At 42.5% G+C, this 27,482-nt stretch overlaps 1 protein-coding gene across 1 annotated transcript; it reads right to left on the reverse strand.

Annotated features, from left to right (window-relative positions):
• Positions 1–219: 219 nt before the first annotated feature.
• On the reverse strand, positions 220–25,643 carry slc25a18 (solute carrier family 25 member 18). The gene is made up of 10 exons (XM_061917980.1): positions 25,499–25,643; positions 24,598–24,912; positions 24,296–24,418; positions 16,346–16,401; positions 16,067–16,157; positions 9,744–9,859; positions 9,424–9,610; positions 3,806–3,978; positions 1,612–1,687; positions 220–1,535 (listed from the first exon to the last, which is right to left on the reverse strand). Exons 2-10 carry the CDS (start codon positions 24,615–24,617, stop codon positions 1,394–1,396), a joined length of 984 nt encoding a protein of 327 aa, XP_061773964.1. The 5' UTR covers positions 24,618–24,912; positions 25,499–25,643; the 3' UTR covers positions 220–1,393.
• Between the last annotated feature and the right edge of the window lie 1,839 nt (positions 25,644–27,482).

Genomic DNA, 27,482 nt, shown 5'->3' on the forward strand with positions numbered 1-27,482 from the left:
CATGCCAAGTTTAGTTTTCTGTTTGTATTTCCTAGTTTTCATACTAGCGTTTTTGGTTTGCCTTTTTATTAGCTCCAGCATTTCTGTTCAGAGCTCTCTTTTTGTTAAATAAATACTTTAAGATCCTACCTTTTGTTGTGTTCACGTCAACGCATCCTCGAGGGAATCGAACCCGGCATCACAATGCCCACCAGTCCGCACAATAATTAAAAAAAAAAAAAAGAATTAGCTAGTTTTTCCTCTTCTTTTTTTCGGTTGAATTTTGAAGAGTGGAAATTGAAGATAAACTACGTTTCAAAATGTAATTTTCATTTTTTTCGTGTTTCTCCTCTTTTAAACCGTTCAATTAAGTGTTTTTTTCCCCCCATTTATTCTCTACAAAAAACCTTCCGTAGAAGGAAAAAAAATGTAAGACGGAATGACAGACAGAAATACCCCTTTCTTTATATATTTATCTGTTTCTATATATATTTATTGTGAGAAATCATTAAGATGATCAGTGTTTCCACAAAGATAAATATAATTAATTATTAATAATAACAGAGTTAAAGGTAAATTGAGCAATTTGGCTATTTCTGGCTATTTATTGAAGTGTGTATCAAACTGGTAGCCCTTCCACATTAATCAGTACCCAAGAAGTAGCTCTTGCTTTCAAAAAGGTTGGTGACCCCTGGAGAAGAGGTTTTAAAATAATTAGCGCATGCTTACTTTTACCGCATGCCTTTGGTAAGCGCAGGAGAAGAGGTTTTAAATTAATTAGCGCATGCTTACTTTTACCGCATGCCTTTGGTAAGCGCAGGAGTGAGAAGAGGTTTTAAATTAATTAGCGCATGCTTACTTTTACCGCATGCCTTTGGTAAGCGCAGGAGTTAGAAGAGGTTTTAAATTAATTAGCGCATGCTTACTTTTACCGCATGCCTTTGGTAAGCGCAGGAGTGAGAAGAGGTTTTAAATTAATTAGCGCATGCTTACTTTTACCGCATGCCTTTGGTAAGCGCAGGAGTGAGAAGAGGTTTTAAATTAATTAGTGCCCTGGCGGCAATTCAAGGAAATACGGTAGCTAAAAGGCCGAAGGAGGTGAATACTTTTGCAAGGCACTGTAGATTCAATAAGTGCTGTATGAATACTATGCATGATTGTCGTTTAATCGTGACGAGTTTTAGCTCACAGCCTTAACGAGACTAGATGATCTTTTTTGGGGGTTGAAGAACCAGCTCCTATTGCAACAATGAGGCTGGTTTTCAGGACATGAAGCCCACAAAGAGGACCCTGTTACCCAATGCCACCCTGTTGCCTGCAGGGTCCCCACAAGGACACCTTCTTCTTCTTCTCCTCCTCACCCTCTTTGTGTTCATGGATCTGCTGATTGAGGCAGCAAAACTTGTCGTGTTTGCTATCCCAGCAAGCCGAGCAGCGTCTCCCCGACGCCGAGAAAGTAGACGCCCTGTGCGATGCCAAAAAGCGGGGCGATGACCAGCGCACGACACGCTGCACCCTTTAGGAACGCCGACGGGCCCTCTCGCCTCAGGATGCGCCTGCAGAAGGACACGCGATCACAGCTCAAACAGATCGCAATAAGACAAATAACTGTTTTTATTCTGAAATATTTACCGTGTGCAGTCAGCGATTCCTCTGTAGCTGTCCTCCCCTTCACCTTTTTGCAGTGTTTGCAGGCGGGTTTTTATGACTACGGGTGGGAAAGACATTTTGTTACTGAAGGCTTTTTCCATCAAAGAAATCACATCATACATACAAACCCCGTTTCCATATGAGTTGGGAAATTGTGTTAGATGTAAATATAAACCGAATACAATGATTTGCAAATCATTTTCAACCCATATTCAGTTGAATGCCTTACAAAGACAAGATATTTCATGTTCAAACTCATAACTTTATTTTTTTTTTTGCAAATAATAACTTAGAATTTTGTGGCTGCAACACATGCCAAAGTAGTTGGGAAAGGGCATGTTCAGTGCTGTATGAATACTATGCATGAGTTTATACCAAAATGGATACATGGATGATACAGCAGAGGATTGGGAGAATGTCATGCGGTCAGATGAAACCAAAATAGAACTTTTTGCTATAAACTCAACTCGTCGTGTTTGGAGGAAGAAGAATACTGAGTTGCATCCCAAGAACACCAAACCTACTGTGAAGTATGGGGGTGGAAACATCATGCTTTGGGGCTGTTTTTCTGCTAAGGGGACAGGACGATTGATCCGTGTTAAGGAAAGAATGAATGGGGCCATGTATCCTGAGATTTGGAGCCAAAACCTCCTTCCATCAGTGAGAGCTTTGAATGGTTGACCAAATACTTATTTTCCACCATAATTTACAAATAAATTATTTAAAAATTCCTATAATGTGAATTCTTGGATTTTTTTCACATTCTGTCTCTCACAGTTGAAGTGTACCTATGATGAAAATGACAGACCTCTGTCATCCTTTGAAGTGGGAGAACTTGCACAATCGCTGGCTGACTAAATATTTTTTTGCCCCACTGTATGTATATATATATATATATATATATGTGTGTATGTGTGTAGATATATATTTATTTATATACATATATATACAATATATATAGGTAGGTGTGGGAAAAATCACAAGACTACTTCGTCTCTACAGAACTGTTTCATGAGGGGTTCCCTCAATCATCAGGAGATTTTAATGGAAGCATTCACATACAATGGTTTATATAGGGCACAGAGTGGGTGGGTACAGGCAGGCGTAGGGTGTGGTGATTGGCTCATGTGTTACCTAGGAGGTGGAAAAGTTTCCGTCTGTGGCGGCATGTTGAAATGATTTCATGCGCTTGTTGAGGGATGATGGATCTGGATGATATATAATAAACAGCTTCTCTTTTAAGCATAGGTTGCATCTTTTATTACCACAGTTGTAAGGTGTGCTGGATGCAAGAATTTGCCATGTTATTGAATATTCAACATTATTGTCTTTCAATAAATCAATCAATGTTTATTTATATAGCCCCAAATCACAAATGTCTCAAAGGACTGCACAAATTATTACGACTACAACATCCTCGGAAGAACCCACAATTTGAGGTTCCAAATGTGTTTGCTGAGTTCTGTAGAATTCCGCAAAGTCTGGTTCTACAGAATTCTACAGAATTCTACAGAATTCAGCAATTCAGAATTCTACAGAACTCAGCAAACACATTTGGAACCTCAAAGACAATAATGTTGAATATTCCATAACATGTCAAATTCTTGCATCCAGCACACCTTACAACAGTGGTAATAAAAGATGCAACCTATGCTTAAAAGAGAAACTGTTTATTATATATCATCCAGATCTATCATCCCTCAACAAGCGCAGTGAAATCATTTCAACATGCCGCCACAGACGGAAACACCTCCTAGGTAACACATGAGCCAATCATCATGCCCCCACCCCTGCCTGTACCCACCCACTCTGTGCCCTATATAAACCATTGTATGTGAATGCTTCCATTAAAAATCTCCTGATGATTGAGGGAACCCCTCATGAAACAGTTCTGTAGAGACGAAGTAGTCTTGTGATTTTTCCCACACCTACATATTGCGCTCTACCACGGTATCGAGCAATATTCTCTGGATAATCCAATCAAGACATATATACAGTATATATATATTTTTTTTTTGGGGGGGGGGATTCTCGGAAATTATGAATCGATTTGGAATCGGGATCACTGACAATCGCAATGTGGTTGTGAATCAATCTTTTGAGCAGCTCTAATAAGATGACCTGCAGCTACAATTCAGTTCAGCTTTTCTAATGGCGCTCTGCTTTCCTTCCTCACCATCCAGCGGCGTGACGGCCACAGCTGCCACTGAGCCTGCGGAGCAACCTGCCACAAAGGACTGCCAGAAAGGCGCTCGGGCCTGCACTTCGCCCGGGCTTCCCTGTTTTTCCCTGCCCAGCGAGTTCAGGTTGGCGAACAGCGGGAAGTAGATCATTGAGAAGGGGACATCTCTGGAAAAAGTGTGAAAGCAGATGGTGTCCAGTTATGATTGTGTCTGGGACAGGTAATAACGACGGCACCTGCAGAATTCAACATGTCCGAATAGGAGTGGTAGAGATAAACGGAAAAGAAAACGACAAATAGCTATTGGATGCAAGCAGGGAGCGAGCCTTTCACGTTACTACATGGCAGCCAGACATAGCTGGAGGGACGTATTGATTAGTGTTGATTAGGAGGTGTCAGGAAAGACGACAACAAACATGTTGGTTATGTAATCCACACGGTAACAATCTAAAGAGTAATGACCAGGTTTGACTTCAAGTACAAACACATTCTATACATTCAGTTGTTAATGTTGATTTGTTTTATTAATACTTTTTTTTTTCGGTGGACTAGTGGTTAGAGGAGGGGTCAGCAACCTTTTTGAAAGCAAGAGATACTTCTTGGGTACTGATTAGTGCGAAGGGCTACCAGTTTGATACACACTTAAATAAATTGCCGGAAATAGCCAATTTGCTCAATTTACCTTAAGTAAATAAATCTATATATATATATATATATTAATATATATATATATATATATATATATATATATATATATATAAAAAATGGGTATTTCTGTCTGTCATTCCGTCGTACATTTTTTTTCCTTCTACAGAAGGTTTTTTGTAGAAAATAAATGATGAAAAAAACACTTAATTGAACGGTTTAAAAGAGAAGAAATCAGGGGAAAAAAAGAAAATGTAATTTTCAAACATAGTTTATCTTCAATTTCGACTCTTTAAAATTCAAAATTCAACCGAAAAAAAGAAGAGAAAAACTAGCTAATTCGAATCTTTTTGAAAAAAAAAAAATAATAATAATAAATTATAAAACATCATTAGTAATTTTTCCTGATTAAGATTACTTTTAGAATTTTGATGACATGTTTTAAATAAATTAAAATTCAATCTGCACTTTGTCAAAATATATAAAAAATTGGACCAAGCTATATTTGTTTAGATCCGCTTTTTGGATCCTCCACATATTATTGTTTATTGTTCCACCCTAGTGTGTGAATGTGAGTGCGAGTGTTGTCTGTCTATCTGTGTTGGCCCTGCGACGAGGTGGCGACTTGTCCAGGGTGTACCCCGCCTTCCGCCCGATTGTAGCTGAGATAGGCGCCAGCGCCCCCCGCGACCCCGAAAGGGAATAAGCGGTAGAAAATGGATGGATGGATGGGTTCCATTTTTATTTTCACTCTCCATCTGATCCTATTATTTCCTGTTTATGTCGGTCACCATGGTAGCTTATCAGTTTTCACCTGTTTCTCACGGCCCTGCACACCTGTCCTCACTAATCACCTGCCTTATATAACCCTGCATCTTTTGTCGTTCAGTCTGGGATCCAAATTTGCTTTCACGCAACAAGTTACGCCTGCACTCTACATCGTATGTATATTCTCGCTAGCTTTTCACGCTCAGCCATTTGTTTATTCCGGCTCTCATGCTGTATGTTTTGTTTTACTCTTTAATGTGTCTATGTGCCAGTTTAGTTCTCATTTTTGTATATCCTAGCTTTTATGCTAGCGTCTTTGGTCTGCCTTTCATTAGCACCAGTGTTTTGTTTCATAGATCCTTTTCGTTAAATAAATTGTTTATATTCTTACCTTTGCTCTGTTCACTTGTTGACGCAGCCACGAGGGAATTGAACCCGTCACAATGCCGAACAGGCGTAACAATATTTCTAACAAAGACAAATCATTATTTCTTCTAGATTTTCCGGAACAAAAATTTGAAAAGAAATTCAAAAGACTTTGAAATAAGATTTGAATTTGATTCTAAAGATTTTCTAGATTTGCCAGAATATTTTTGGGGGGGAATTTTAATCATAATACGTTTGAAGAAATATTTCACAAATATTCTTTGTCAAAAAAAAAGAAGCTAAAATGAAGAATTAAATTAAAATGTATTCATTATTCTTTACGATAAAAAAAATAAACTTACTTGAACATTGATTTAAATTGTCAGGAAAGAAGAGGAAGGAATTTAAAAGGTAAAAAGGTATATGTGTTTAAAAATCCTAAAATCATTTTTAAGGTTGGATTTTTTTCTCTAAAATTGCCTTTCAGAAAGTTATAAGAAGCAAAGTAAAAAAATAAATGAATTTATTTAAACAAGTGAAGACCAAGTCTTTAAAATATTTTCTTGGATTTTCAAATTCTATTTGAGTTTTGTCTCTCTTAGAATTAAAAATGTCCAGCAAAGCGAGACCAGCTTGCTAGTAAATAAATAAAATTTCAAAAATAGAGGCAGCTCACTGGTAAGTGCTGCTATTTGAGCTATTTTTAGAACAGGCCAGCGGGCGACTCATCTGGTCCTTACGGGCGACCTGGTGCCCGTGGGCACCGCGTTGGTGACCCCTGGGTTAGAGTGTCCGCCTTGAGATCGGTAGGTTGTGAGTTCAAACCCCGGCCGAGTCATACCAAAGACTATAAAAATGGGACAATCAAGCATCAAGGGTTGTAATTGGGGGTTAAATCACCAAAAACTATTCCCGGGCGCAGCCACCGCTGCTGCTCACCGCTCCCCTCACCTCCCAGGGAGCGAACCAGGGGATGGGTCCAATGCAGAGGACGAATTTCACCACACCTGGTACTTTAATGGCCTACTAAAATGAGATGTTCTTATTTAAACGGGGATATCAGGTCCATTCTATGTGTCATACTTGATCATTTCGCCATATTGCCATATTTTTGCTGAAAGGATTTAGTAGAGAACATCCACGATAAAGTTCGCAACTTTTGGTCGCTAATAGAAAAGCCTTGCCTGTACTGGAAGTATGTGCGCGTGACATCACGAGTTGTAGGGCTCCACACATATTCACATTGTTTTTAATGGGAGCCACCAGCAGTAAGAGCAATTCCGACCGAGAAAGCGACAATTTCCCCATTAATTTGAGCGAGGATGAAAGATTCGTGAATTAGGATATTGATAGTGAAGGACTAGAATGAATAAAAAATAAAGCGACGGCTCCGGGCGGCGGCATTGTGAGCGTTTCAGATGTAATTAGAACACATTTACTGGGATAATTCTGGAAGATCCCTTATCTGCTTATTGTTTTAATAGTGTTTTAGTGAGATTTTAAAAATTGTAAAGACATACCTCGAGGTCTCAGAAAGAAGCCGAGGAGCCAAGCTCACAGCTGCCTTTTAAACAGCTGCTGCAGGACGACGAATAATCCAATGATTTCTCCGGTAAGATATATATCACAATTCCCCATCCAAAAACTTGCTGGTTGACGTAGAGAAAACATGTTCGCTTGACCGCTCTGTGTTAAAGCTTCACGACAAACAAAGAAACACCGGCTGTGTTTGGGTTGCTAAAGGCAGCTGCAATCCACCGCTTTCCACCAACAGCATTCTTCTTTGACGTCTCCATTATTAATTGAACAAATTGCAAAAGATTCAGCAACACAGATGTCCAAAATACTGTGTAATTGTGCGATGAAAAGAGACGACTTTTAGCTGTAAGTGGTGCCGAGATAAAATGTCCCCTCCAACAAATAATGTCACAAACACCCGTCATCATCCCGCAACGTTTTCAACAGGGAGGGACATTTAAAATTGCAATTTAGTAAACTAAAGCGGCCGTATTGGCATGTGTTGCAATGTTAATATTTCATCATTGATATATAAACTATCAGACTGCGTGGTCGCTAGTAGTGGGTTTAAGTAGGCCTTTAAAGGTCTAAAATGAATTATGTAGAACGTCCGGCGGGCTGGATTGAAAATCTTAATGGGCTGCATGTTGATTGATTGATTGATACTTTTATTAGTAGATTGCACAGTTCAGTACATATTCTGTACAATTGACCACTAAATGGTAACACCCCAATAAGTTTTTCACCTTGTTTAAGTCGGGGTCCACGTTAATCAATTCATGGTACAAATATATACTATCAGCATAATACAGTCATCACACAAGTTAATCATCAGAGTATGTACATTGAATTATTTACATTATTTACAATCCGGGGGGTGGGATGAGGAGCTTTGGTTGATATCAGAACTTCAGTCATCAACAATTGCATCAACAGAGAAATGTGGACATTGAAACAGTGTAGGTCTTATTTAGTAGGATATGTACAGCCAGCAGAGAACATAGTGAGTTCACATAGCATAAGAACAAGTATATACATTAGAAGTACATTTGAGTTGTTTATAATCCGGGGAGATGGGATGTGAATGGAGGAGGGTATTAGTAAAGTGTTGAAGTTGCCTGGAGGTGTTGTTTTAGAGCGCTTTTGAAGGAATATAGAGATGCACTTACTTTTATACCTGTTGGGAGTGCATTCCACATTGATGTGGCATAGAAAGAGAATGAGTTAAGACCTTTGTTAGATCGAAATCTGGGTTTAACGTGGTTTGTGGAGCTCCCCCTGGTGTTGTGGTTATGGCGGTCAAAAGACTCCGGCTTATTAGTGATTCCTAGAGCTCAAAAAAAGTCTGCGGGCTATAGAGCGTTTTCCGTTCGGGCTCCAGTACTCTGGAATGCCCTCCCGGTAACAGTTCGAGATGCCACCTCAGTAGAAGCATTTAAGTCTCACCTTAAAACTCATCTGTATACTCTAGCCTTTAAATAGACCTCCTTTTTAGACCAGTTGATCTGCCGCTTCTTTTCTTTCTCCTATGTCCCCCCCTCCCTTGTGGAGGGGGTCCGGTCCGATGACCATGGATGAAGTACTGACTGTCCAGAGTCGAGACCCAGGATGGACCGCTCGTCGGGACCCAGGATGGACCGCTCGCCTGTATCGGTTGGGGACATCTCTACGCTGCTGATCCGCTTGAGATGGTTTCCTGTGGACGGGACTCTCACTGCTGTCTTGGAGCCACTATGGATTGAACTTTCACAGTATCATGTTAGACCCGCTCGACATCCATTGCTTTCGGTCCCCTAGAGGGGGGGGGGTTGCCCACATCTGAGGTCCTCTCCAAGGTTTCTCATAGTCAGCATTGTCACTGGCGTCCCACTGAATGTGAATTCTCCCTGCCCACTGGGTGTGAGTTTTCCTTGCCCTTTTGTGGGTTCTTCCGAGGATGTTGTAGTCGTAATGATTTGTGCAGTCCTTTGAGACATTTGTGATTTGGGGCTATATAAATAAACATTGATTGATTGATTGATTTACGTTAAGGAAGTAGTTTGACATGTACTTCGGTATCAGGGAGGTGTAGCGGATTTTATAGACCAGGCTCAGTGCAAGTTGTTTTACTCTGTCCTCCATTCTGAGCCAGCCCACTTTGGAGAAGTGGGCTGGGAGATGTGGCCCGCGGGCCGTATTTTTCCCGGGCCTGAGCTGGAGCCTATCCCAGACATTATTGACATTTAACTTATGATACTTAATGCACTGATATGAACGACTGTACTGTGCTAGCAACCCATAAATGTGTAAAAAAAACGTGTGTGTGTGTGTGGTACCTCATCAAGGTGGCCCCTGCTCCCCGGTAGAGACCCGCCAGACCTCGCGTCTTCAGCAGCTCTACTGTGATGCTGGTGGCTGATGTCCTTTGGGGAGGATTGGACCGCGCTGGCCGGCTGGCCACCAATGATGGAGCTGGACCAGGACCAGAAGCCTGAGCTGAGGTCGGGACCTTCCTCTGGGCAGCTGATCAAAGGAATCAAATGTGAGCCTGCATTCTTCTCACAGAACGTCATTTTGTCGCGGAACAAAGGATTTCGATCTCTATAATGAGACCAAACTCAAGACTGTAGAAATAATATTTCATGGAATATCTCACCCAGCCTCCCTGCATCCTGTAGTTGGATTTTAAGCATCTCCATGGGCGTGGTTACCACCACCTGACAGGTGCCAGCCCCGCACCCTGCCAGAACCTCCCCCCACAGGGGTAAATGGCTGATGACAGAGACAGAGCAAACATAAACAATACACTTATGCAAACAACCTATTGTTTGTTGTGTTGCTCCTACAAGATGCTAAATGACTGTGGAGTGTGTCGGCTTACAAAGAGGTGGAAAATGTTTGGAAATTCCAGCAAATTCAGAATTCAGGATTTTTGAAGTCCCGAAAGAAAGTTTTGGACTTTTTTTTTTATTTAGGTTGGAGAAGAATACATAAGTGAAATGTAGTTATATGTAATAAGGATAGGATAGGTCTTTATAGGTCAAGCAACTCTTCATTTTCAGTTTTTAAATTTGTAAATATAAAAGGAAAATCATGGATCAATTTTGTTCTGCTTAACAATGTTGTGCCGCTTTGTGGTGGCCATTTTGATTAATCACAGTGACTTGCTTATATTTATTCAATTGATGGCAAGAAATCTGCGTTCAAAGGACTCCGGCTTATTAGTGATTCCCAAAGCCCAAAAAAAGTCTGCGGGCTATATTTCGGGCTCCAGTACTCTGGAGTGCCCTCCCAGTAAAAGTTCGAGATGCCACCTCAGTAGAAGCATTTAAGTTTCACCTTAAAACTCATTGATTTAGGGCTATATAAGTAAACATTGATTGATTGATTGATTGTATACTCTAGCCTTTAAATAGACTCCCTTTTTAGACCAGTTGATCTGCCGTTTCTTTTCTTTTTCTCCTATGTCCCACTCTCCCTTGTGGAGGGGGTCCGGTCCGATCCGGTGGCCATGTACTGCTTGCCTGTGTATCGGCTGGGGACATCTCTGCGCTGCTGATCCGCCTCCGCTTGGGATGGTTTCCTGCTGGCTCCGCTGTGAACGGGACTCTCGCTGCTGTGTTGGATCCGCTTTGGACTGGACTCTCGCGACTGTGTTGGATCCATTATGGATTGAACTTTCACAGTATCATGTTAGACCCGCTCGACATCCATTGCTTTCCTCCTCTCCAAGGTTCTCATAGTCATCATTGTCACCGACGTCCCACTGGGTGTGAGTTTTCCTTGCCCTTATGTGGGCCTACCGAGGATGTCGTAGTGGTTTGTGCAGCCCTTTGAGACACTAGTGATTTAGGGCTATATAAGTAAACATTGATTGATTGATTGATTGATTGTCATTGCACAAGTACAACAAAACTTTGTTTTCAGCACAAACCTGTTCAAGATTAGACAAAACAGAACAAGAACGCTGATGGGTCGTCATAAGGCGCCCCGTAAAAGATGGGAAAAAGGTCAACGCTGGGGAAAGATGAGTAAAAAAAATACAATCCAGACTGGGCTCCTAAGGGGGCCCAGTCTGGAGTGGGAAAAAAAACTCCCAAGCCAGGCACATATACATATTACAACATACATCTCCAGATATCTAGCAACAGAGGGAAGGTAGTTCAAGGTCATGGTGGTAGGTCGCAGCTCTCAGGCGCTGACCATCCAGTCATCACCCCTATGGGATTTGCGTCGACCCAAATGAAACTTAAAACCTGCCGTTTTATGTGAAGTGAAGTGAATTATATTTATATAGTGCTTTTCTCTAGTGACTCAAAGCGCTTTACATAGTGAAACCCAATATCTAAGTAACATTTAAACCAGTGTGGGTGGCACTGGGAGCAGGTGGGTAAAGTGTCTTGCCCAAGGACACAACGGCATTGACTAGGATGGCGGAAGCGGGAATCGAACCTGCAGCCCTCAAGTTGCTGGCACGGCCGCATTACCAACCGAGCTAAACCGCCCAATGTCTCCTTTTTCTTCGGACAAATAGTCATTTGGCACCCTCGTTGCCCCAAAATGTTTCTGCCAAACACGAGAAAAGTGAACTTGACCCTTTTGAATCGTTTTTACCTCCGTTTCTTACGGTTTGTTGAGATAGCACTGGATTGATCCGTGGACATGACAAAGGAGGTCTTTGATACTTAGAAGAGTTAACATGTTGTGATTTTTTTTTTTTTTCAATTCCAGAAAAACTGTGACTTAAAGTTTATTTGTGCAGTCCTTTGAGACATTTGTGATTTGGGGCTATATAAATAAACATTGATTGATTGATTGATTTATTCCTGGCTTTGTAGATAGAAATCTAGTTTAGTTTAGTTTATTAAGGATCCCCATTAGTCTACACCGCAGTGGAGACTATTCTTCCTGAGGTCCAGGCAAAAAACATCACACAACCACAGAACAAATGATTAAAATGCAGTACAACATGATCCAATAATAAATTGTCATAATACAAAAATAGCAACAACAAAGAACCATCCCATCCATTTTCTACCGCTTATTCCCTTTTGGGGTCGCGGGGGGTGCTGGCGCCTATCTCAGCTACAATCGGGCGGAAGGCGGGGTACACCCTGGACAAGTCGCCACCTCATCGCAGGGCCAACACAGATAGACAGACAACATTCACACACTAGGGACAATTTAGTGTTGCCAATCAACCTATCCCCAGGTGCATGTCTTTGGAAGTGGGAGGAAGCCGGAGTACCCGGAGGGAACCCACGCAGTCACGGGGAGAACATGCAAACTACACACAGAAAGATCCCGAGCCTGGATTTGAACCCAGGACTGCAGGACCTTCTTATTGTGAGGCAGACGCACTAACCCCTCTGCCACCGTGAAGCCCACAACAAAGAACCAAAAAAATATTAATAAATGTTGTTACATAATAATTCTCATACCAAAGATAAAAATAGCAATATAAAAATAGATATACTGTATACATTTTTGCAAAAAGAACCTTCTTGTGTTTTTGAAGCTGCACCAATTTCCTCAGAATTTTCAACAAACTAGAACTTGTTATATATTTGGCCAAGATAAAACAAAGAAAACAACCTGGAGTTGTCTTGTGGTGGTTTAGCTCGGTTGGTAGAGCGGCCGGGCCAGCAACGTGAGGGTTGCAGGTTTGAATCCCGCTTCCGCCATCCTACTCACTGCCATTGTGTCCTTGGGCAAGAGACTTTACCCACCTGCTCCCAGTGCCACCCACACTGGTTTAAATGTAACTTAGATATTGGGTTTCACTATGTAAAGCGCTTTGAGTCACTTGAGGAAAAAGCGCTATATAAAAATGATTCACTTCACTTCACTTTGTTGTTAAGTTATCATGCCATTATTTTACCATTACGGCCCACCAGGGAATAGATTTTCCTCCATGCGGCCCCTGAGCTGAAATGACTTTGACACCCATGCGCTAGCAGGATTGTTTGGAGAGGGAGGGTCGAGTTGATGCAACATTCCTCAATGCAGCAACATCCATCCAGCTTTTATTAAAGAGTCAAACATTTTCTTTATTTGCTAGTTGCACCTGCATAAAACTCTGTCAGCTGTCTGAATGACTAGCGTCCAGTCGCACTTACAGCTATAGCCATGAAGTGCTTCCAGAAGCTGGTGCGGACCCATATTACCTGAGTCCTCCCTCCCGAGCTCCACCCACACCAGTTTGCCCTCCAGAGCCAACAAGTCCACAGAGGACGCCATCGCCACAGCCCTACACTCCTCCCTGGGTCACCTGGAGACGGGGGGGGGGGCCTGCTTTTTGTGGATTATAGTTGGGCATTTAACACCATAATACCTGTTGTCCAAACTGTCAGACCTGGGTCTATCCAACTCCATCTGCATGTGGATTAAGGCAGTGTTTTTCAACCACTGTGCCGCGGCCGTAACATACATTCCAATGTGCCGTGGGAGATGATCTAATTCAGTGTTTTTCAACCTTTTTTGAGCCAAGGCACATTTTTTGCGTTGAAAAAATCCGGAGGCACACCACCAGCAGAAATCATCAACTCAGTTATAGTTGGGGCGGCATAGCTCGGTTGGTAGAGCGGCCGTGCCAGCAACTTGAGGGTTGCAGGTTCGATTCCCGCTTCCGCCATCCTAGTCACTGCCGTTGTGTCCTTGGGCAAGACACTTTACCCATCTGCTCCCAGTGCCACCCACACTGGTTTAAATGTAACTTAGATATTGGGTTTCACTATGTAAAGTGCTTTGAGTCACTAGAGAAAAAGCGCTATATATCAAACAATCAATCAATCAATCAATGTTTACTTATTTAGCCCTAAATCACTAGTGTCTCAAAGGGCTGCACAAACCACTACGACATCCTCGGTAGGCCCACATAAGGGCAAGGAAAACTCACACCCAGTGGGACGTCGGTGACAATGATGACTATGAGAACCTTGGAGAGGAGGAAAGCAATGGATGTCGAGCGGGTCTAACATGATACTGTGAAAGTTCAATCCACAATGGATCCAACACAGTCGCGAGAGTCCAGTCCAAAGCGGATCCAACACAGCAGCGAGAGTCCCGTTCACAGCGGAGCCAGCAGGAAACCATCCCAAGCGGAGGCGGATCAGCAGCGCAGAGATGTCCCCATCCGATACACAGGCAAGCAGTACATGGCCACCGGATCGGACCGGACCCCCTCCACAAGGGAGGGTGGGACATAGAAGATATAAATATAATTCACTTCACTTCACTAATTTGTCCTGCGGCCCAGGGGGGAACCTTTTTTTTTTTTCCCGCTTCCGCCATCCTAGTCACTGCCGTTGTGTCCTTGGGCAAGACACTTTATCCACCTGCTCCCAGTGCCACCCACACTGCTTTAAAAATGTAACTTAGATATTGGGTTTCACTATGTAAAGCGCTTTGAGTCGCTAGAGAAAAGCGCTATATAAATATAATTCACTTCACTTCACTTCACTTTTTTCTTGTCATGAAAAAGGGAGGCTTTTGTGGTTGGTGCACTAATTGTAAGTGTATATTGTGTTTTTTATGTTGATTTATTTAAAAAAAAATGTTTTATTTTATTTTTATTTTTTTAATGTATATATAAAAATGAATAAAAAAATTATTCTGCGGCCCGGTACCAATCAGGCCACGGCCTGGTACGGGGACCACTGCTATAGGGTGCTAAAAGCTGGAGCAAATAGACTAAAAAACAGCTTTTACCCAAGAGCCAGAGTAGCATTAAACAGGCACTGAGTGTCTTTTTATTTTTTATTTTTTCGGACTATAATGTGCAATAATGTTATATGTGTGTATATATATTCATATCTATGCATACATGCATGTGTGTGGATATATATATATATATATATATATATATATATATATATATATATATATGGATACATCTCTTATTTCTATGTTTTTTGCTATTTATATTACCAAAGTGTATATGCACCTTAGGGGATGTGCTCCAATTCTGTTGTTCTTTGAACCAGTTCACTGCAATAATGACAATAAAAACTCTATTCTATTCTAAATGGTCCCGGAATATTCCCACCACGTGGATCTGCTATTTTATTTTTCCAACCCTGGCAAATTTGGATTTAAGTTATTTTTTATTTAACCAGCGAGTTTTCTACTGATTGGAAATGACAGACTATTCATTGTGGGGAAACTGTTTCTCACTTTCTACTGATGGGGTGGTATAGCTCGGTTGGTAGAGCGGCCGTGCCAGCAACTTGAGGGTTGCAGGTTCGATCCCCACTTCAATCAATCAATCAATGTTTATTTATATAGCCCCAAATCACAAATGTCTCAAAGGACTGCACAAATCATTACGACTACAACATCCTCGGAAGAACCCACAAAAGGGCAAGGAAAACTCACACCCAGTGGGCAGGGAGAATTCACATCCAGTGGGACGCCAGTGACAATGCTGACTATGAGAAACCTTGGAGAGGACCTCAGATGTGGGCAACCCCCCCCCTCTAGGGGACCGAAAGCAATGGATGTGGAGCGGGTCTAACATGATACTGTGAAAGTTCAATCCATAGTGGCTCCAACACCGCCGCGAGAGTTCAGTTCAAAGCGGATCCAAGACAGCAGCGAGAGTCCCGTCCACAGGAAACCATCCCAAGCGGAGGCGGATCAGCAGCGTAGAGATGTCCCCAATCGATACACAGGCGAGCGGTCCATCCTGGGTCTCGACTCTGGACAGCCAGTACTTCATCCATGGTCATCGGACCGGACCCCCTCCACACTTCCGCCATCCTAGTCACTGCTGTTGTGTCCTTGGGCAAGACACTATACCCACTTGCTTCCAGTGCCACCCACACTGCTTTAAATGTAAAAATGAGATATTGGGTTTCACTATGTAAAGCGCTTTGAGTCACTAGAGAAAAAGTGCTGTATAAATATAATTCACTTCACTTATTTACTTGAGCTCAGACTACACCTTGTGAACTTCAAATCTAGTGTTTTGCCGTTTACCCGTTCTTGGAGAGTTTCTGTCTGAAGGCATCATTGGCTGCCAGTTTTATGGCTTTTTCTGGTGTGACAAGAGTGAGGTTGACTGCTGCACCTGAAGGACACAAACAAACTAATGACACGGTCCCAAAGAAAAACAGAATTAGAATGATTCAAGGCAGCGGCTTAAGCTTACTCCAATGCGGGACAAGAAAAACAAGCGAGTGGGTGGCAGGGTTTACGTTTATAGTAAAGCACAGCTGCAGGTTTGTTTGTGACAGGCAGTAGAAATGCAAAGAATACCTCTGTAGCATCCAAAATAGCCTTCTGAGCGCACCGTCTTCGCCAGACAGTCCCACCTATAAAGACAAAAGACAAAGACTGAACTCGACCACTATGTTTATGGGATTATCACTGCAGCATGGAACTTAGAACACAGAATAATCGTGTCTTTACAAATGTTCTACTCGGCGCTGAAAATCCAACTTTATTATCATTAGGCCTTGAAGGGAATAAGTCATTCCTGCTATTTTTCCATCTGTGAGTCACAGTGGAAAACCACATTCTGGGCGTCCGGCCACACCCATCCAGGAGGCAGGACAGCCCAGCACATGATCTCTCAGGGTCTTATAAGGACACAGATTTGTTCTTGTTGCTCATGTTCCTCTCTAATGTTTCATATGACCGGACAATCCAGTTACCATGAAATAAAAAGAGCATGGTGGCAAGAATCCCATTAGTTACCTCCTAAAGCAGGGGTCGGGAACCTTTTTGGCTGAGAGAGCCAAGAAGCCAAATATCAATCAATCAATCAATGTTTACTTATATAGCCCTAAATCACTAGTGTCTCAAAGGGCTGCACAAACCACTACGACATCCTCGGTAGGCCCACATAAGGGCAAGGAAAACTCACACCCAGTGGGACGTCGGTGACAATAATGACTATGAGAACCTTGGAGAGGAGGAAATCAATGGATGTCGAGCGGGTCTAACATGATACTGTGAAAGTTCAATCCATAATGGATCCAACACAGTCGCGAGAGTCCAGTCCAAAGCGGATCCAACACAGCAGCGAGAGTCCCGTTCACAGCGGAGCCAGCAGGAAACCATCCCAAGAGGAAGCTGATCAACAGCGCAGAGATGTCCCCAGCCGATACACAGGCGAGCAGTACATGGCCACCGGATCGGACCGGACCCCCTCCACAAAGGAGAGTGGGACATAGAAGAAAAAGAAAAGAAACGGCAGATCAACTGGTCTAAAAAGGGAGTCTATTTAAAGGCTAGAGTATACAAATGAGTTTTAAGGTGAGACTTAAATGCTTCTACTGAGGTAGCATCTCGAACTGTTACCGGGAGGGCATTCCAGAGTACTGGAGCCCGAAATGAAAAAGCTCTACAGCCCGCAGACTTTTTTTGGGCTTTGGGGATCACTAATATTTTAAAATGTATTTCCCTGAGAGCCATATGATATATTTTTAACACTGAACACAACTAAACGAGTGCATTTTTAAGTAAGACCAGCATTTCCAGAGTATAATAAGTCTCTTATTCTTTGTAATAACATTGTTAGTCTGAAGCAAACTGTGGAGGGGGCGTGGCCTGTGGGCCTGCAGCAAAGCGAGATGTTGTCAGGACCGGCCTCGAAATCAGCGACAGGTGTGTAGAAGGCCCACCTGGAACTTTTTATCTTATCACCTGTCGCTCTATTATAAGCAGCAGCCAGGAAGAGAGACAGGGTTGGAGCTGGAGCCAGAGCGTGAGTGAGGACGAAAGAGAAAAAGACAATTGCAGGAACGCAACAGAGACTAATTGAAAAAACTAAACAATATTTTACCGTAAAACAGGCTCTCATGTCGGTGCTTGGTGGTCTGAAGAACTCCCAGGAGGGCAAGCCCAACACTAACCAATAATAAATAAATTACTTCTTGCCATTAACGCAACTTCTTGAACATAAAAATGCATGAGAATTTTTTATATTTTGAATGTTATTTTTAACACTATGATTACAAGTGGAATTATTCGTTACTTATCCTGTTAAGCAATGTCAGCTCAGATTTATCTGAGAGCCAGATGCAGTCATCAAAAGAGCCACATCTGGCTCTAGAGCCATAGGTTCCCTACCCCTGTCCTAAAGCATGGGCTTGATTGGAAAAGACATACCCAAAATCAATAGTGTTTTTCTCTACATCTACAGCAGGGGTCAGCAACCCGCGGCTCTTTGACCACTCTGATGTGGCTCAGCTGCATAATGGCCGACCTCCTCGATTATTCCGGGAGGTTTCCGGATTTAAGTGCCTCTCCCAGAAATCACTCGGGGAAAACAGTCTCCGATTATCACTCGAACTACATTATTGAGGGCGTGCCGTGATGGCAACGTCTTTACCGTATTTCACAACATGTCTACAACATGTCGTCGCGCCCGTTTTTACACCATGTTATCTGCGTGCCGGCCGGTCACAAGTGATTGCAAGGCATACTTGGTCACCAGCCATACAGGTTACACTGAGGGTTGTGATATAAACAACTTTAACACTGTTACAAATATGCGCCACACTGTGAACCCACACCAAACAAGAATGACAAACACGTTTCGGGAGAACATCCGCACTGTAACACAACATAAACACAACAGAACAAATACCCAGAATCCCATATATGATAAATGGGCGGTACTTGTATAGCGCTTTTCTACCTTCAAGGTACTCAAAGCGCTTTGACACTACTGCCACATTTACCCATTCACACACACATTCACACACTGATGGAGGGAGCTGCCATGCAAGGCGCCAACCAGCACCCATCAGGAGCAAGGGTGAAGTGTCTTGGTCAGGACACAACGGACATGACGAGGTTGGTACTAGGTGGGGATTGAACCAGGGACCCTCGGGTTGCGCACGGCCACTCTTCCACTGCGCCATGCCGTCCCACGCATTTAGCGCTAGATCAGTGGTTCTGTAACTTTTTTTCACCAACTACCACCCCAGAAAAAACTTTGCTCTCTAGGTACAACCATAATGACCCACAATAAAATGCAGTAGCGCAGTAGGCCTGAATATTCAATAAAAACAAGGCCGAGATTTTATTTAACAATTATATTTAATATTGTTGGCCACAGAACTTTCCTCCAGAAGGTCTTATCTTTGTCCATTTGATGTCAGATGAAGCAAAAATCTAGCTGTTAGGCCACAATACCCAGCAATATGTTTGGAGGAGAAAAGGTGAGGCCTTTATTTCCAGGAACACCACACCTAGCATGGTGGTGGTAGTGTCTGGGCCTGTTTTGCTGCCAATGGAACGGGTGATGTACAGAGAGTAAATTTGAAAATTAAAATTGGAGGAGTACCTCCAAATTGTGCAGGACAACCAAAAATCCTCAGCCCGGAGGTTGGGTCTTGGGCGCAGTTGGGTGTTCCAACAGGACAATGACCCCAAACACACGTCAAAAGTGGTAAAGGAATGCCTAAATCAGACTACAATTAAGGTTTTAGAATGGCCTTACCAAAGTCCTGACTTAAACATGTGGACAATGCTGAAGAAAGAAGTTCATGTCAGAAAACCAACAAATTTAGCTGAACTGCACCAATTTTGTCAAGGGGAGTGGTCAAAAATTCAACAGAGGCTTGCCAGAAGCTTGTGGATGGCTACCAAAAGCGCCTTATTGCAGTGAAACTCACCAAGGGACATGTAAGCAAATATTAACATTGCTGTATGTATACTTTTGACCCAGCACATTTGCTCACATTTTCAGTAGACCCATACTAAATTCATAAAAGAACCAAACTTAATGACTGTTTTTTTTGTAACCAACAAGTATTAGCTCCAATCACTCCATCACAAAAAAATAAGAGTTGTGGAAATTACTACTGTAGTTTGTCCGTTAAAACAGTGCTCAATACCGGAGTACAGAGCAATAGTCCTTAAGTCAGGGGGGAAAAAAAACACTGAGGCTATTTCATCCCTTCAGGCCTGTTTTGCAGGTTTCCCTGCTTTTCAGGGTTTTACTGCTCTTCGGCAAAGCCTGCTCTTCAGAAGTGTAAGCAGAGCCATGGTACGACAGAAAGTAACCAAATATCAACAGAAAATTTGCAAAAACATTAATAATACTTTAAAATAAAATAACACAACTCTAAATGACACAATATGTGTTAGGATCCACGGTGCGGATCATATTCTGTTTGGGTTTTCGGGTCACGTGTGTTTTTCTGTTGGTCTCGGACTCCTTTTGTACCTGTTCATGCACCTGAGTTTGTTACCATAGCAACTTATTACTTTCACCTGCCGCTTGCGTACCCGAAGCACACCTGTTTGTCATCACTGACATTATTATTTAAGCCTGCCTTTGCCAGTCAGTCGGTCTGGCTTCTTTGTTTTAGCATCACGCGACTGCAGCGTAAGTTTATTCTTGTCTCCTACCCCCTGTATAACAGTCTGTGCTAAGTGTTAGCTTTAGCTTCCGGTGCGCTCGGCACCTCATCCAGTCGGTTTGTTTTCTGTTTTTGTACCAGTATTGTTATTTTATAATTAAATCAAGTTTTAAGTTTTAAGTTTGCATCCTGGGAGAACAAAAGTCCCGCATCACCATGCGCCCTGATCGCACTGAGGCTATTTCATCCCTTCAGGCCTGTTTTGCAGGTTTCCCTGCTTTTCAGGGTTTTACTGCTCTTCGGCAAAGCCTGCTCTTCAGAAGTGTAAGCAGAGCCATGGTACGACAGAAAGTAACCAAATATCAACAGAAAATTTGCAAAAACATTAATAATACTTTAAAATAAAATAACACAACTCTAAATGACACAATATGAGTTAGGATCCACTGTGCGGATCATATTCTGTTTGGGTTTTCGGGTCACGTGTGTTTTTCTGTTGGTCTCGGACTCCTTTTGTACCTGTTCATGCACCTGAGTTTGTTACCATAGCAACTTATTACTTTCACCTGCCGCTTGCGTACCCGAAGCACACCTGTTTGTCATCACTGACATTATTATTTAAGCCTGCCTTTGCCAGTCAGTCGGTCTGGCTTCTTTGTTTTAGCATCACGCGACTGCCGCGTAAGTTTATTCTTGTCTCCTAGCCCCTGCTAAGTATCACAGTCTGTGCTAAGTGTTAGCTTTAGCTTCCGGTGCGCTCGGCACCTCATCCAGTCGGTTTGTTTTCTGTTTTTGTACCAGTATTGTTATTTTATAATTAAATCAAGTTTTAAGTTTTAAGTTTGCATCCTGGGAGAACAAAAGTCCCGCATCACCATGCGCCCTGATCGCACTGAGGCTATTTCATCCCTTCAGGCCTGTTTTGCAGGTTTCCCTGCTTTTCAGGGTTTTACTGCTCTTCGGCAAAGCCTGCTCTTCAGAAGTGTAAGCAGAGCCATGGTACGACAGAAAGTAACCAAATATCAACAGAAAATTTGCAAAAACATTAATAATACTTTAAAATAAAATTACACAACTCTAAATGACACAATAGGTGTTAGGATCCACTGTGCGGATCATATTCTGTTTGGGTTTTCGGGTCACGTGTGTTTTTCTGTTGGTCTCGGACTCCTTTTGTACCTGTTCATGCACCTGAGTTTGTTACCATAGCAACTTATTACTTTCACCTGCCGCTCGCGTACCCGAAGCACACCTGTTTGTCATCACTGACATTATTATTTAAGCCTGCCTTCGCCAGTCAGTCGGTCTGGCTTCTTTGTTTTAGCATCACGCGACTGCCGCGTTTGTTTATTCTTGTCTCCTAGCCCCTGCTAAGTATCACAGTCTGTGCTAAGTGTTAGCTTTAGCTTCCGGTGCGCTCGGCACCTCATCCAGTCGGTTTGTTTTCTGTTTTTGTACCAGTATTGTTATTTTATAATTAAATCAAGTTTTAAGTTTGCATCCTGGGAGAACAAAAATCCCGCATCACCATGCGCCCTGATCGTTGACAATATGTTACCACACATGTCAGCAGCTCCATCAGGAGCCTTCATAACCTGTTTTGAAATGCTTGTGTTGTCTTTTATACACCAAATGATATATTGTGATATATATCGATATCGCAAGAGGCTGCACTTATATCACAATATAGATTGAAGCCCGTATGGACCATCGCTCGTGCATGTGTATATTCCCCTGAGAACCTGTGTCCTCTGCGGTGGACATTTGTATTTTGCCCAACAAGGCTATTTTTCCCCCCAAAAGGACAAGCGGTAGAAAATGGATAGATGGATGGATGTCTAGCTCTGACAACTGGAGTACCTGGCAAATGCTGCCCTGTAACCTTTTTAAACGTCCAGCAGTTTTAAAACGGTTGATTACATTTTAAGTACATTGTATTTACATAGCACTAATTAACAAAAGACAAGTCTAAAATTGGTGACGGAGACAAGGAAAAACTCCATTAATGGTAGCAAACCCCGACTATGAACTGCTTTCATTGGTTAGGTTGCATTAGAGAGGGAAACGTAAGGGACACATGGGTAGTAATACTAAAATACAAACCCCGTTTCCATATGAGTTGGGAAATAGGGTTAGATGTAAATATAAACGGAATACAATGATTTGCAAATCCTTTTCAACCCATATTCAGTTGAATATGCTACAAAGACAACATATTTGATGTTCAAACTCATAAACTTTAATTTTTTTTTGTAAATAATGATTAACTTAGAATTTCATGGCTGTAACACGTGCCAAAGTAGTTGGGAAAGGGCATGTTCACCACTGTGTTACATCACCTTTTCTTTTAACAACACTCAATAAACGTTTGGGAACTGAGGAAACTAATTGTTGAAGCTTTGAAAGTTGAATTCTTTCCCATTCTTGTTTTATGTAGAGCTTCAGTTGTTCAACAGTCCGGGGTCTCCTCTGTCGTATTTTACGCTTCATAATGCGCCACACATTTTTGATGGGAGACAGTACTGGACTGCAGGCGGGCCAGGAAAGTACCCGTACCCTTTTTTTACGTGCTGAGTGTGGCTTGGCATTGTCTTGCTGAAAAGACGGCACATAGATGGCAACATATGTTGCTCCAAAACCTGTATGTACCTTTAAGCATTAATGGTGCCTTCACAAATGTGGAAGTTACCCATGCCTTGGGCACTAATACACCCCCATACCATCACAGATGCTGGCTTTTGAACTTTGCGTCGATAACAGTCTGGATGGTTCGCTTCCCCTTTGTCGAATATTTCCAAAAACAATTTGAAATGTGGACTCGTCAAACCACAGAACACTTTTCCACTTTGCATCAGTCCATCTTAGATGATCTCGGGCCCAGAGAAGCCGGCGGCGTTTCTGGATGTTGTTGATAAATGGCTTTCGCTTTGCATAGTAGAGCTTTAAATTGCACTTACAGATGTAGCGACAAACTTTATTTAGTGACATTGGTTTTCTGAACTGTTCCTGAGCCCATGTGGTGATATCCTTTAGAGATTGATGTCGGTTTTTGAAGGATCGAAGGTCACGGTCATTCAATGTTGGTTTCCGGCCATGCCGCTTACGTGGAGTGATTTCTCCAGATTATCTGAACCTTTTGATGATATTATGGAGCGTAGATGTTGAAATCCCAAAATTTCTTGCAATGTCACTTTGAGAAAGGTTGTTCTTAAACTGTTTGACTATTTGCTCACGCAGTTGTGGACAAAGGGGTGTACCTCGCCCCATCCTTTCTTGTGAAAGACTGAGCATTTTTTGGGAAATTGTTTATATACCCAATCATGGCACCCACCTGTTCCCAATTAGCCTGCACACCTGTGGGATGTTCCAAATAAGTGTTTGATGAGCATTCCTCAACTTTATCAGTATGTATCGCCACATTTTCCAACTCTTTTGTCACCTGTTCCTTGCATCAAATTCCAAAGTTAATGCTTACTTGCAAAAAAAATAATGTTTATCAGTTTGAACATCAAATAATTCCACTTTCAAAGCTTCAACAATTAGTTTCCTCAATTCCCAAACGTTTATTGAGTGTTGTTAAAAGAAAACGTGATGTAACACAGTGGTGAACATGCCCTTCCCAACTACTTTGGCACCTGTTGCGGCCAATTATTATTTGCTAAAAAAATAAAATAAAGTTTATGAGTTTGAACATCAAATATGTTGTCTTTGTAGCATATTCAACTGAATATGGCTTGAAAAGGATTTGCAAATTATTGTAATCCGTTTATATTTACATCTAACACAATTTCCCAACTCATATGGAAACGGGGTTTGTACATATACCAAAAAATGCTGGGACTAGAGGAACATATTAGTGTTAATTGTGTGTCGTGAGGGCTGTACTCACATTCCTTTGTACACCTGGGCACCCTGCTGGTTCTGTAGGCGGGTCTTGGCCAGATCAATAGGAAATACACATGTCACACCAACAAGGCCCGCCACGCCTCCATTAATCAGCTTAGCAGGGAGGCTGCAAAGGGATCAACATATAGACACATGGTACACATGCATGCACACATTCACACGCAGCTCTCGGCACAACAAGCGCCTGCTAAGACCAATAATCAAATAGAATGATTAAAGTAAAACATATTTTTAGAGTCGAACATATGTATCCAGTAATAGGATTTTTTCGAACAAAACAAAGACCTTATCTTATTCTCCGTCATCCTGCTTGTGTTGGCCCACAGCTCCTCTTCCTGTCCACACTTCGGCGCTGAGCCCCAGAAGGTCGCCTACTGTACTTTTGCAAACAAATTCAACAGCGCTCTTTTACCGTGACACCAATGGACTGCTTTTTTTTTTTTTTTTCCTCTGACACTGCAGGAGTGGACGCCCTTTTTTTTCCTGTTTTGGTCCAAACCAATGCCCGGGTCTGTATCTTCAAGGCCAGCCCCTCTTGCTTTTTTTTTCTTTTCCGCCCCTTGCCCTCACGCCACTGCATCAACTTTCTCCCACTGCTGCCTTGAATGGAAAACATACAGAAAACGGGATTGCATAAGATGAACCAAATACAAATCGGCCATGAGGGTGGATATAATAACACAGAACAACAAGGCAAGAGTCTCTTTGGTCTGGATAAGAGCACATGCACACCATGAGGATATTAAATATTGCAGATATTACAGGACAAATATTGTCTTTTCATTTCTTCTTCCCCTGACTTCCTCCTCTTCCCTCATCTCTCTAATTAATCTTGTCTTAATCTCTCCACCTCTATTCTTACCACCATAAACCGTCTCCATACCCTTCTAACCACGTGAGCCCCGACTACAAAAGATGTTGTCATTAATCATTAATTACCGCATCCTATCCCTATCCTAAACTCGGTTGTTTTCATTGCTGGATCCCAGCCACATTCTGCACATGCTTCTCACTGATCCCTCTTTCAGTGCAACTTTCTTTCAGCCAGGCTGCATTCACACACTCCGAGGGGAAGTGACCGTGCCAAAACCCAAGAGACCCCTAGCCGACCTCTATACCTCCCAGGCTAGAAAAGTAGGGTTGGTAAAAAAACAACAACAATATTCTGCCATCCCGTCCGTCCTACCTGCGCCGGTGCATCTCACAGCCGCGATCAAGCCGTCCACTTTCCTCTCCGGTCAGCCATGAGCGCATCGGTGGTTGCCAAGCGAGAGCAAGCCAGCCTCCACTCAGGGGCTGTTGCACAAACACCAGCATTGTCTCATGGCTTAAGTCCCTCCCTCTCGCGGTGACACAGCCCCAGCAACTTAAAGGGGAACATTATCACAATTTCAGAAGGGTTAAAACCAATAAAAATCAGTCCCCAGTGGCTTATTTTATTTTTTGAAGTTTTTAAAAATGTTTTACACATCACGCAATATCCCGAAAAACTGCTTCAAAGTGCCTTATTTTCACCATCGCTGTATCCACCCGTCCATTTTCCTGTGACGTCACTGCGTGATGCCAATACAAACAAACATGGCGGATAGAACAGAAAGATATCAATCAATCAATCAATGTTTACTTATATAGCCCTAAATCACTAGTGTCTCAAAGGGCTGCACAAACCACCACGACATCCTCGGTAGGCCCACATAAGGGCAAGGAAAACTCACACCCAGTGGGACGTCGGTGACAATGATGACTATGAGAACCTTGGAGAGGACGAAAGCAATGGATGTCGAGCGGGTCTAACATGATACTGTGAAAGTTCAATCCATAACGGATCCAACACAGTCGCGAGAGTCCAGTCCAAAGCGGATCCAACACAGCAGCGAGAGTCCCGTTCACAGCGGAGCCAGCAGGAAACCATCCCAAGCGGAGGCGGATCAGCAGCGCAGAGATGTCCCCAGCCGATACACAGGCAAGCAGTTCATGGCCACCGGATCGGACCGGACCCCCTCCACAAGGGAGAGTGGGACATAGGAGAAAAAGAAAAGAAACAGCAGATCAACTGGTCTAAAAAGGGAGTCTATTTAAAGGCTAGAGTATACAAATGAGTTTTAAGGTGAGACTTAAATGCTTCTACTGAGGTGGCATCTCGAACTGTTACCGGGAGGGCATTCCAGAGTACTGGAGCCCGAACGGAAAACGCTCTATAGCCCGCAGACTTTTTTTGGGCTTTGGGAATCACTAACAAGCCGGAGTCTTTTGAACGCAGATTTCTTGCCGGGACATATGGTACAATACAATCGGCAAGATAGGATGGAGCTAGACCGTGTAGTATTTTATACGTAAGTAGTAAAACCTTAAAGTCACATCTTAAGTGCACAGGAAGCCAGTGCAGGTGAGCCAGTACAGGTATATATGTATGTATATATGTATATAAAGGTATATACAGTATAGGTATATATGTATGTATATATGTATATAAAGGTATATACAGTACAGGCGTAATGTGATCAAACTTTCTTGTTCTTGTCAAAAGTCTAGCAGCCGCATTTTGTACCAACTGTAATCTTTTAATGCTAGACATGGGGAGACCCGAAAATAATACGTTACAGTAGTCGAGGCGAGACGTAACAAACGCATGGATAATGATTATTATATAGCCACATTAGCTCAGATTCAGAACAAACGAGGGACTTTCGCATCTTTTGACAACTGGTGCAACTTGAATCCGTCGATTGGTATGTGTTTGTTTGGCATTAAAAGTGGGTGGAGGGAAAGGCTGGATGCAAATATAGCTACAAATGAGGCATAATGATGCTTAAATAGCATTTTAGCATCGATTAGCATGCCGTGACCATTGATATGTCTGATTAGCACACTCCACGTAAGTCAACTTGAATCCGTCCCTGATGGTGTTGTTACACCCTCCGACAACACACCGACGAGGCATGATGTCTCCAAGGTACGGGAAAACAGTAAAAAAAAACGGAAAATAACAGAGCTGATTTGACTTGTAATGTGTTTGAGAAAATGGCGGATTGCTTCCTGTTGTGACGTCACGGGTGAAAGGTCATTGCTCCGACAGCGAACAATTGAAAGGCGTTTCGATCGCCAAATTCACCCTTTTAGAGTTCGGAAATCGGTTAAAAAAAGGAATGGTCTTTTTTCTGCAACATCAA

The sequence above is a fragment of the Nerophis ophidion genome, linkage group LG12 (genome assembly GCF_033978795.1).
Source record: "Nerophis ophidion isolate RoL-2023_Sa linkage group LG12, RoL_Noph_v1.0, whole genome shotgun sequence".
In the NCBI taxonomy this organism is placed as follows: Eukaryota; Metazoa; Chordata; class Actinopteri; order Syngnathiformes; family Syngnathidae; genus Nerophis; species Nerophis ophidion.